At 38.5% G+C, this 13,038-nt stretch overlaps 1 protein-coding gene across 1 annotated transcript in view; it reads left to right on the top strand.

Annotated features, from left to right (window-relative positions):
* The window catches only part of LOC124150126 (dnaJ homolog subfamily C member 13-like), a 592,425-nt gene that overhangs the window by 361,128 nt on the left and 218,259 nt on the right, over positions 1–13,038 (top strand). The window contains exon 35 of the mRNA XM_046522050.2: positions 4,581–4,696. Within this exon, the coding sequence (XP_046378006.2) occupies positions 4,581–4,696 (116 nt within the window). The remainder of the gene's footprint in view (positions 1–4,580; positions 4,697–13,038) is intronic.

The following is a 13,038-nucleotide window of genomic DNA, read 5'->3' as shown; positions in this document are numbered from 1 at the left end:
AGTAGCATCGGTAATGGTGACGAAGTTTTGATAAGTCACTTGCTTGGTAATTTTGCGATTTTCGTTTACACTATTTTTACTTGCAGCACAAAGTATATATTTCACCTGAGCATATGCTTTTTTTATAGTGTGTATATTTTTTTACTGTCAAATGTGTAACAAATTTATTAAACGTCTAAATATTCAGTTATTTTACATAGTGACTGAAAAACATTTCCATCTGTATTATTATGACAACGAATTCCAAACATTTTGATGTTTAATGTCATCACCAAGAGACTGAAAATGTAACGTTGAAAAGTACATTTCTAAGTTGTTTGGCTTTTAATCCTACATAATAATCTGTTGTGATGTTTGTAGGCCCTTTTGATCGTCTTGATCAATCTGGACCGATTTTTTAGTCAAAATGACTGAAATATTTACACATTTTATAAATTGCCTGATAGAATCACATTTTACAAATTGACGGTAATATATACACGCTTACAAAGGAAAAGACCTGTGACAACAACGTCTATCGCGCATTGAAGAATTTCCCAACCAAGACGTAGAGAAACAAGAACGAATCGGTTCAAATGAAGGAAAACAAAATGCAGATATCATAATTACAACCTACCAAATTTGTGTGTATAAGTTTTAGGCAGCTTCCTTGTTCGAGGAATGTATCCGTGAATATCCACACAAAGGAACAATATCCCACTCGTCTGCAGCTGCACAAAGAAACTTATTCGATGTCACGTGTCTCAGTAACAATCAAATATTTTAAAAGATATATATCGTTTCGGGATATTATAACCCGTGTTCGTTTCTCAACTGATCGCTTTGATTGTTTCAGGTGTTTGACATAGGTGTCAAGTCTCAATGGTCGGCTGAGAAAGCCCACGTGACAACTATTTTCATAGCGTCCACGGTTCCTAAAAATTCCATTGAGTGATAGATAACAATGATCAATCAATCAACGTATTATCAGTTAACCCTTTGAACAAAGTATGTTGTTTTTACATCGGCACTTCGCGCCATGATATGAGTGTATTCCCTTTGTTTTAGTAAACCTAGACATGTAAACACTCACTCTTGACATATCCACTTTGCAAGATAACAGTGATTAATCAATCAACGTATTTTCTGTTAATCCTTTGATGACTAGGAACGATCCGTGGTTGATTTACAAAAAAAGTAAATCAACTGATCATTCATCTCTTGCTGGGCTGCCACGTGCATATTACATAACACACATTTCACCTCACTTCAAACCTGGATTTAGATTGAATAATTACCCCAGACACAATAAATGCCAAATGGGAACCTTTGTCAGGTAACATAAGTGGTGCTACCACTAATTGTACCTGTAATAAATTCATTAACTGAGCATCAAGTGAATGACGACAAATACACAAGTGTAGGGTTATACGAGAAAACGTGGATGACAACAAGGGAGTAGTAATCGTATTATTGACGCAATCCGAAATCCGAAAATGCTTTCACTGCATGGATACTGTTTTTAGTATTAAACTATAACCATCTGGGGTATTTCCAAATGACGACATCCGATGAGCTCCCTTGTTCTTTTTGTCTGTTTGTTTAGGCTGAAGAAATGAATTAACATGCGCCCTTTGTCGAAATCTTTATAGATCACAGTTAACCAATCAGTGTTCAAAAATGTGTAAAACAAATATTGCCTCCAGCCTCCAAGTTTATTTAGCTGTCCTTGCAGACGGTACCCCAGCCCAGACATCGCTGTCGGTTATGGATGTGGTGTTTGTTTGTGGGATGGTGTTTGGGTGTGGTGTAGGGAGGAGTGGTTTAGATGCAGGTGTAGCAAATTTTCGTGTTTGGATTTTAGCCGTGTCTATGTTTATGTGTTTGTTGGCCTGCTGGGTGAGTGTGTGTCTGTATGGGCATTGGTTTGAAAGTGAAGTGTGTTGGGTGGATTTGCAGTGGATGCACCAGGGTGTGCAGGTGCCTGGGCAGTCTGTTTGTGCGCATTTTTTACATTTAGTTTTACGGTATGTGCATTGGGAGGCAGTGTGGTTGTATTTGAGGCACTTTGAACATTGCTTAACCTGCTTTATATAGGGTTTGACTTCTAAGTTGGTGTGGGCTCTGAAGGATATGTGTTTGGGGGCTTCAGGGAATTTAGCGGTCTTTTTGAAGTTGATTATGACAATGGAGGTTGGGACCGTTTTTCTGTTTTTTCTAGTTGAGGTTATTCTACGCGTGCTGGTGATTAGGGGTTGAGGGTTTTGGTCTTGGTTTATGTTAGCTTCTAGAGAGTATAATTGTAAGTCCTCAGTTGTTTCCCTTGGGTTAACCCTAATTACGCCTCGTGTATATTGTTGCCAATTAGGTGTTTTTTTTATTACCGTGACGTGGAATATTTGAGTTATTTTATTTGCTGCGTTGTAAGATTCTCGGTTAGGGAAGATTATCTGGTATCCTTTGTTGGCTTTTTTTAATATTGTTGTAATTTATTTTTTCTCTTTTAAAACAAAGTCCTATTTTATCTGCTGAAAGTTCTAGTGAGAGAGTGGTGCCTGAGCCTGCTGAGAAGAAGTAGAGGGCGAAGGGGGTGAGGAAGGCGGCCGGGGAGGGTGTGGGCGATGGAGGTGGAGTGGATGTGTCGAGTTTGCGTTTTTTGGTGTTTTGAGGTGGTGAGTTTGCTGGTTTGGTGGGGGTGGTGTGTGTCGTGTTTTCGCCATACTCGGTCGGGACAATGTTTTCGAGTGACCTCCCGGAAGTGTTGTGCGCTTCCGCAGGCGTGGGTGAGTAAGGAGCTGGAATGTCTGCGAGTGTGGCGTTGCGGGTGTCAGTCATGTTGTTTGGGTGTTGCGTTGGAGAGTTGGAGAGCGTGTGTTTTGGTGAGTGGTGGTGGAGTGGGAGTGGTGTTTTGGGGAGGTGAGTTGGTTTGTTGTTTTTACTGGGTGAGTTGTGTTTAGGAGGCGGAGGAGGTTGCGGTGGTTATTTGTTGTTGGTTTTAGTAGGAGGGTTTGGGAAATGGATTAATTATTAAAGATTTATTTTGTTGCTGGAAGGCTGGGATTAGGTGAAACAAGTGGAAAGCGGGGATTAGGAGATATTTAGTTGAAGGAGTGGAGGTATGTGAGTGGTGGGCGTGGGTGGTGAGTAGGAAAGAGCGTGCGTTGTGTTAAGGAGAAGGGGGGATTAGGTGTTTTTTTGTTTTTAGGAGTTGGGTCAAAGGGTGTGTTTGAGTGGTGGGCGTGGGTTGTGAGTAGAAATGAGTGCGAGCTGTGTTAGGGAGATGGGGGAGGATAAGGTGTTGGTTATTTATAAGAGTTGAGTGTTGTTGTTTTTAAGGATTTAGGGGTTTTGTGATTAATTCGGTGAGAGTGATGTAAGTGAATAAGGATGAAAGGATAACGTGATAATTACCGATGATGGAGTTTCCTTGGCTGGCTATCAGGCAATGCTCTGTGCTGGCTTGGGAAGTGTTGCTCGCTTGGGGTACAAACTGCAACTGATTGTCTGGCCAAGACTCGATTATTTACAGACCGCTGTCCTATAGCTGGAATATTGCTAGGTTCGGCGTTAAACAACAAACAAACAAACGATGAGAGTGATTTTAAGAGTATGTGAATAAGGCTGAAAGGATAACGTGATAATTACCGATGATGGATTTCTCCTTGGCTGGCTATCAGGCAATGCTCTGTGCTGGCTTGGGAGGTGTTGCTCGCTTGGAGTACAAACTACAACTGTCAAAGCTCTGTCTCCAAAGATGACTCTAAATCAGCTCTATCAGACCACATCCGTGACAACCCAAGCCACAGCATTCAGTGGGAGAGAGTCACAGCCCACACCACCAACCTTAAAGACTTCAAGATCAAGAAACTACAAGAAGCCATCAACATCAAAAGACTCCAGCTGTCAATCAACTGTGACCAAGGCTATTACATACCCATTGCCAGTTACTGTTGCACATTTACCTGTATAATCTTCAGATTTGGGTCATTATTTGAGAGTAATAAGTTGTTTTGGTTTAGGTCAGTGTCTTGAGGTACATTATATGTACATATATGATGGGGCTGCTTCTGCAAGTACATGTTAACTCCGCTAGTCTATTAACATTTTTAGAAAATGAAACGTCCATGTATAGTATTCACCAAATGGCCCAGGAAGCTGCTGATTTGGTAGGTTTTGTAACACTGGGACAATAGGGTTCAGAGTTAATAATGGCATTAAGATTAAACAGGTACCATCATCTGCACTCAACTTGTTCACAATATTTAGAAAATTACATATTAAGCATCCAAGAAACTACTTTACCAAAATTAATGTGATAATGGTACGTGAATTATTGGTACCATAACAATGGTTTTCTGAGGAACATTACAATGTCCATTCACATCAGACAGACTAAATCACAAAGCCAATTAATAGCAACACTGTCCTCACTTGATGGCTAGAAATTTCACTACACATACCATCAGCTCAATGGTGAGCAACAGAGGTTGTGGCACCATTTGCTTCAAGCCTGGAAACCTTTATCGCATTGATTTTATTTTTGTAGGATATGTGGAAGGAATGTCCATGCTAACTTAAAAATGCTATATTGTTTCATGCAGGTTCGACTCCTGAAGAATATTTTGGATGCATGGAAGAAAGAGGTTGAGAAGAAACCTCCCACTATGTCAAATGATGAAGCTTATGAGGTTCTCAATCTTCAAAAGGGAGTTGGAGGGTAAGACAAAGAATATTATTTTGGTATCATGTTTTGATGTCAGAGCAGCTTCATTAGTTGGTTTGTTGACAGGTAGAGCTCACATCCATCATATGTTACTCTATATCTATCAGTTGAACTATCCTTGAATCAAAATTAATTTAATTGTGGCCAAAATTACTCCCCTGAGTTATCTTGAAACATCTTCTCTACTGGACCAAAGAAACTTTACATGCCTATTCTCACCAAAGATGACACCTTAATTTATTCAAGAGATTTGAAATATTAAAAATCAAAACAATTCATGGCAGTTACTCTGCAATCTTTTTTTCAAAATATATTGAAATTTTGCATACTTCTTGCAAATACAAAACATCAGTGCCACTAATTTTGTCATCACTATAAGATCTTCAGATTTTCAACAGCTGTCTTAAGTAAGTAACAGATGCCAGATGAGAAAACGTCTTGTGTCAAAAGCTTCAAAAAGAGGAAAATTTAAAATCGTTTTCTGAGGTTTCACAGAGCTAACAACAGCAGTGAATATGTTGGTTACAGACACACATGACGTTGATAAGATTATTTACATATTCCTATGTGCAAGGGGTTAGTGTACAGTTCTCATTAGGAAGTGACAACATGGAGTCGATGGCATGCTGTATATACAAGTTTGCTTTATACAAGTAAATATTTATTATATACTTCAGTGTGAAAGACTGAATATTCTTAAGTTGAGAAAAGTGATATTTTTATTGAATCGAACATAACTCTTGATATTTCACTGCAGTGAACATAACACTTTGATCGAACTATTGTCATACAAGAGTTACTCCCCTCAAATTATCTCCCTTTACCGTAAGTGTCTACCCCGGACACAAACTGACGTCCTTTTGACAAGGCAAAATAAGGACAGATGTTCAGTAGTGGAGTTAATATTGCTTCTTGCCCTTGTTATTCTGTCAAAAATGTGTCGTTATAAACTGCAAATTTCATGAGACTGTTCATTTCGCAAAGCACCGTTTTTGTTACTTGACCAGTGTGTATTTCTTTCGCTTCCAACAGCAGTCTCGTAGCTTTCAAGATTTGATTTTCTATATAATCTTATTCAAATCTATGGTTAAGAATTTTAATGACCCTAAATATATTTTTAGACTTTTGTTTATATTTTTAAAGATTTTGCAGAATCTGAACTACTTTTAAGCAATTACAAGGGGTGGTGTCCCTGTGTGTAAGGTAGGGAGAATATAAGTTTCAAGGTTTTACATGTGTAATGAAACAACAACAACAAAAGTTTTGGTAGACAACTTCACAAAAAGTACATAATAAATAGCATATTCCATGTGTCAAGTGAAATATCATGTTTCTTTCATCTCCTTCCCCCCTTTCATGAAATATCCTCTATATATACAAGAAACTCTATGATGAGAGAAAAATATGGGATCCAGTAAAGGTGACTGAAACTGCCAACACATGAAGTGGGAGATTTGGGGTTCTGTGTTAAGGGATCAATGTGAATATTACAAGGGTTGACTGATTGGTTCTGAGCCTCACATTGAAGGAATTGTATAAAATTAAATGTTTTGGTGTGGACATTACTTCATACAGACCAATATCTTCAAAGACTTGAGTCAGTTTGAGCCAATTGTTTTCCTGTGACAATTCAGGAAATAATCAGGGGTCTGTGACCACTGGAATATATAAATAATCGAGGAATGTGCCGTGATCAGGTACTTGCAGAAAAAGGGCTTTTCGCCAAAAGACATCCATAAAGAGGTATGATGAGTACAACTCAAGATTACTATTAAGAGATGGGCAGCAGAGAGAGCCTTGAAGATAAATCCGTCCTGAAAAGCCTGCGACATCAGCAACACAGGGAATGATCCAGAGAATCCATATCATGATGACCAACTAGCAAATGATGGAGTGTCCTATTGCTAGTTCAGTAGGCATTTCCCAGGAGAGAACACATTCCATTATCCCAGAAGTTTTGGCAATGAAGAAAATATCAGCTCTTTAGGGTTCCAAAAGCTTCAAAATCACATTACGCCCCTGTCTTTGATAATCTAACTAAAGAAGGCAAAGACTGTCCCATCAGCTGGAAATGTTATGCCGAGGGTGTCATCATGGTGGACTATCTTCAAAGAGGCCAGAAAATAAACGGAACATGCGAAAAAGTGTGCTCTTCCACCATGTGTTATGGTAAAATTGATAACATATTTTTTTGTGTATTTAAACCAAACCAATTTGTTTCACTGATTACCTAATTGTTATTATTAAAAATAACCCAAACATTACATCTTTAAAAGGTAATTGTCAAAAAACATTTCATCAAGATGATTTTCACTTGAAATATTCAGTATGTACATGTATTTCTAAAAATCACATGAAAATTAGAAATAAGCTCAAATTGTTTTTTATCTTAGGAGCATGCACAAAATAATGGTCAAATTATTTTGCTGCACTTTTGAGGCAATTATGGGATGAAACTAAGGCCACAGGATTTTGGAAGTTGTGAAAAGGCTCGCTCTTCCATCAGGATAATGTGCTAGTGCAGAAATCAGTCATAGCCATGGCTACAATCCACGAGTGTGGCTTTGAACTCCTTCAGTACTCATGATATGCCGCCAAACTTCCATCTGTTCCCAAACACGAAGAAAGCTCTATAAATTAAGACATGATGTGTGCATATGCTCTACAGTAAAATCTTTTGTACTTTAGTTAAAACAAATAGATTAAATAAGGGGAATTCCTTTGGTATATGTCATGAAAAGGTGTGATTGACAGCCAAAACAGGGATTGTCTATGATGTAATGGAGGTGGTATTCTTGAAGTTATACACAATAACTATTCTTTGATGCTTACACATAATAGTAAAAGTACAACAAATATGATGTGTAACAGTTCAAAATATGGCATATATGATGCATGTATCAATTCTCTGTCAACTTGGATTCACCAGCGAAGATCCGGGGTACAAAAGGCCTTCAGCAACCCATGCTTGCAGTAAAGCATGCGACTATGCTTGTCGTAAGAGGCGACTAACGGGATCGGGTAGTCAGGCTTGCTGACTTGGTTGATGCAATTGTCATTGTATCCCAATTGCGTGGATTGATGGCCATGATGTCAATCACTGGATTGTCTGGTCCAGACTCAACTATTTACAGACCGCCGTCGTATAGCTGGAATATTGCTGAGTGCGGCGTTAAACAACGAACAAGCAAAAACAAATGAACCAGGGTTTGTTTCAAAAGAAAGAATTTGAAAGATTTTGAATAAAAAGGGTCAGATATACATATACAATGAACTCTGTTGAAAACCAGATTTGCTGACATTCTATTCCCGGTTTTGCATTGGGAAAATTTAAACATCAAATCTCATTGTATGTGTGTATTATCAATCTTCAATCAAGAACTGTTTAAGAACTGTCACCCAGTCTCAAATCTATCCTTCCTTTTCATGTTGAATGAGCAAGTAGAATCGGCTAGACTGCATAGACACATGCATGACAACAATCTGGGAGATGTCCTGCAATCGGCTTACCAGACAGGTCACTGCACACAAACTGCTATGTGTGCATATTGACCTACTTCATGCTGTTGATACCAAGGGAGCAGCAGTTCTTGTCCTCTTGATCTGTCAGCAGCATATATAACACAACAGACCACTCAACTTTTCTCATGACACTGGTTACAGAGGTGGGTGTTACTGGTGAGGCTCTATCATGGTTCACATCATATCTCAAAGGATGCCACCAGTAAGTGATTTTTGATGAAGTCAGTTCAGATAGGAGCAATCTGAAATTTGGAGTGCCACAGTGATCTGTTCTTGTCCCAATACTTTTCACTATATATACACCCGATGAGTTGGAAGAATTGCAAAATCTCGGGAGCTCTGTTTTCATCTGTATGCTGATGATACTAAGTCCTTTCCAGGATTCAAACCATTGTCACCATCATCAGTTTGTGAAACATTCCAGACATTCAAAGCCAGCCTTGATATCGAAAGTTGGATGATGTCAAACTATCTAAAACTGAATGATGACAAAGCTGAAAGTTTGATCATCAGTTGATCATCAGTTGATCATCATGTAGCCCAAGATCCAACTTTCCAGTATTGTTCAGCCAAGCAGTCGCACAAGAAATCTAGGCATGATCACTGATTCAACATTCAGTTGAAACCATTTGAATAGCATCTGCAAAAGTGCATACTATAAGATAAGGAGCATCACGCAAATCAGTGGATATGTGAACATATACTCTGTCAAATGCTTAGTCCTTGAATTTGTCAGGTCAAGATTATACTATTGCAACAGTCTCCTGCATGGCATTCGGCAAATTCATCAGGAAAAGCAATCAGAATACAGCTGCCAGGCTTATCATACAAAGTTGAATGTGTGAACATATAACACCAGTCCTTGAAGAACTGCATTGGTTTTTCGAGCATTACAATGTACATGCCCACAACAGATGGTGGTGCCGCCAACCTGAACAACAATGTAATGAAACAGAACCTGTAGCAGAGCTGCCGCTGCTCTATGGAATAAGCTTTCAGTGGCTGTCAGGAGGGCCTGGGATATCAGCAGCTTCCGTTCAATAACACTCACGACCATCTTATTTAAAAGAGAATATGACTTATCGCTCTTGAGCAGGAATATCTGGATAACATGTGCTATATGTAGGATGAAGCACATCTGAGGGTTTTTATGATATTTATAACCCAGGAATTTAAGGGTTTAAATTTCATAAAAACATGAGGGGAAGTGTTTTATCTAACTTATAAACTGAAAAAAGAAACTTTATCAACATATTTTTGTTTTAAACATACTTTCCATGAACCTAAGGAAACGTGCATAAAATATCTGTTGCTGGCTTATAGTACTCAAAAAAGACATTCTTAAAAGCATTGTGATATATCAGTGTATCTGTAGCCTAGTGGTACACTCACTGGGCTACAGATACGAAGGGCGCGTGTTCGATCCTCAGGAATTTTCAGAAAACATTTGTCATTGATTTTACATTTCGTTACCTTGTGTTCATATGTTACAATCTAAACGGAAGTTGTGTTAATAAAATCCCTAGGATATTGTATAAAATCCCAGGGATGTTATAACATATTATACAGCAAATATCCCGGGGATATTATAACGTCCCTGTTTATGAGATTGAATCCCAAATGAGAACAATAGAGTTGTTGTTGTTGCATTAGGTGTTTAAGAGGTCGCCTTCTGCCTAGGCAATTTCGGCTGACCTGTCCCTCTTTGGGACTCCTGTGTGTGAGAAGGGTTCACATATCTATTGTGAGTTCGGTGTTCACATAATTTCTGTTTTTGCATTGATATGATTTCTATTTTCTTATATTGATATGATTTCATTTTTATCCTTGGCTGCTCTGTTTATATACGTTCGAGCAGCTGTCCATCTCTCAGAAATAGAGTTAGTTTGGCCTTCGCTATTGCATCTCTTGGCTTTAGGAGATCTATGACAGATAGCGGATCTAACTGCAATTCTTGTTTTAACCTAGCCCGGGCCGGGGCATGGTCTTGACATTCTAGTAACAGGTGGTCAATGGTTTCAGCCTGATTGCAAGATGAACAAACCTTGTCATAGTGCTTTTTGTGACCAAGTCTGAGGCGTGAGATAGCAGTTTCAATTTTCCTTTCATTTGAGTATGAGTTTGGCTTTTGTTGGACCTTGGGTTGAATTTTGTATAGCCATCTGCCGATCTTACTTGCGTCCCATTGGGTTTGCCATCTTTTTGCTATGGAGGCTTTGATTTTGCTTTTTATCTCTAGTTTACTAAAGGGAATAGGCTGTATATCCGCTTTGTCTAGAGCTAGCTTCGCCAGTGAGTCTGCTTTTTCATTTCCATGAATATCTATGTGAGAGGGGATCCAACACAGCTCCACCTGTTGCCCTTGGTCCGATAGTTTTGTATATTCGTATAGAATATTGTTGACTGTGTTTGGCCTGGAGTTTGAGTTTCTTCCACTGATGGCCTGAAGTGCACTTAGCGAGTCTGATAGGACGACTGCCTTTGCTTCCGGGAGTTCCGGTATGAGTTTGAGTGCATGATGAATTGCCTCCAATTCAGCCGTGAATATCACTTCCCGTTCATTACTGTTATTTATAGTATGACATTTATTGCCTTTACTGTTCATCCCCTGATCTGTGTCGGTTCATCACCCCCAGAAGTCCCATGTCCAGAGCAACACCATTGTCTGTCCATTGTTGTTCATTACTATATATGTGTTACCATCACACTGTTAGTCAGTTTGGTATTCCTAGTGCTGGTGTAGGGACGACCTCGAGCAGGATGTGCCACTAGTAGGAAACGTCCTGAGGTTGAGCTGGCGCTCCGCTCATCTCTTGTATGCCTGAGCTGGAAGGTCTGCTCATCGCTGTGTTTGTGTTGTCAGAGCAGGTATTCCACTCATTGTGCAATTGTTGTTTATTGTTTACATGTTGTGCATAAAGCGTTCCAGGACAGTGATGTCGATTTTGTCCTTTATTCCCCCAAGAGCTAATTCCCTGTCAACATCTTTGTTGACATCTGGTGTTAGAACCTGGCTGGAGTAACTCTTGAGTTTACTCCCGATCCAGTTACCTCTCTATATGCCTACCATCATCAACAATCATCAACTCAAGTCATGAAGAGCAAAGAAACAAGATTGAAGAAAACAAGAAGAATCTCTCCGATGCAAACTTTCCTGATGAGATTTCCCCTTCAAGATTTCGTTCCTACACAGGACCAAAGAAGTACACACGCCTATCCCACAGACATCCTGATCACAGCCATCATCATGCAGACCCTGCATCATACAGAAACCGCCTTACAGGCACCTACAAGATGGACACTGTGTACAATATATCTCATTGGGACTTACTAACTTGTGTTTACTTACATGGACTCAATCCATATATATATATATATTGTGTGACTGTTGCTAAGTGCAATGAGGTATGTTTGATCACAGCAAGTATATTAATGCCAAAATGTGTCTTTCCAAAATTCATTTTGGTATATGTGCAATATACTCCAAATTCCATGTTTATTCAAGCTAAATTTTTTAAGTTATTGTGTAGGGAATCTTTGAAATGTCCCCAGGCCACGCCAGACATATAGATACAGCTAGGGCCCAGACAAACCTAAGCTGTAGGGTTATCGAGTCACACCTTAAAGCTAGACTCGTAATTTCAAAAATCTAAATGACGAAATTTGTAATTTGTTACAGGTTATTAATGTGCACAGTTTAGTACAAAATTGAATGTATTGTCTAGGACTTTGAATTCAGAATAGGGATATTCTTGGGTAAGCCACCCCCACACATATGTATATTGTCAGTATTAAGTAATAAACAGCACAGCAGTATTCAGCATTTCAGTTTTGATGTCGGAATTAAGGATTATTTTTTTTCTTGGGCATTGCAACCACAATATCTGGGCAAGCTCCGTCAAAGACCCCCATTGTACTTAAAAGGGCAAAAGTACCCACAAGTACCGTTTGAGTCATGGGGTAAAGTTAGACTCCTGGTTACAAATTTCATTTTGGGAAATATTTGCTGAGATGTTTAATTTGTACTTATTATGACATTATTCATTATCATAATTCGGTACTGAGTCGCACCGCCAAGCCAGACTCCTGAATTCAAAGAACCTTCAGTGATATATTTATTGAATCTGTTCAAAACGGTAATTACCTTGTAGTGAAATTGCACATTACAAAGATCACTTTCAAACTGGCACTAAATCAAATTGGCTAGATGATCACTTTCATACCGTCATTGCATAGGTATATTTGTTGCACAACATGCACGTTGACATCTGCATGTCGTCGTATCTCAATTTGCTTGGATTGATGCTCATGGTGTCAGTTACTGGATTGTCTGGTCTAGACTCTATTATTTACAGACCGCTGTCATATAGCTGGACTATGCTGAGTGCAGCGTTAAACTACAAACTAACAAACAAAATAAATCTGATAAAAAAATAATCCAAACATAAGGTCTTTAAAATGTAAATGTCAGAAAAGACTATCTCTTCAAGATGATTTTCACCTGAAATATTCAATTTATTTTTAATAGTAATAGTAATAGCATTTTAATAAAACTTTAATTGGTTAAAAAAACAATTTAAGTTTTATTAATATGCTATTACTATTATCCTTCATAAGGAGCATGCACAAAATAATTGTCAAATGTTAAAATAGACTTTTAGTTTATTACAACAATGTTTAACCAAGATACATATACTGTAAGATGTAGGGTAAGTGTGGTTGAAAAAAATTAATGAGGTAATCATTTTAGTGATACTGTCCAATAGTTTCTTTGTGTACATATATTTATTTATGAGTGATATATGTCCAAATCA

Source organism: Haliotis rufescens, unplaced genomic scaffold (genome assembly GCF_023055435.1).
Source record: "Haliotis rufescens isolate VD_foot unplaced genomic scaffold, xgHalRufe1.0.p SCAF_4, whole genome shotgun sequence".
In the NCBI taxonomy this organism is placed as follows: Eukaryota; Metazoa; Mollusca; class Gastropoda; order Lepetellida; family Haliotidae; genus Haliotis; species Haliotis rufescens.
The sequence above is the reverse complement of the archived record's forward strand: the minus strand, read 5'-3'. Positions and strand labels throughout refer to the sequence as shown.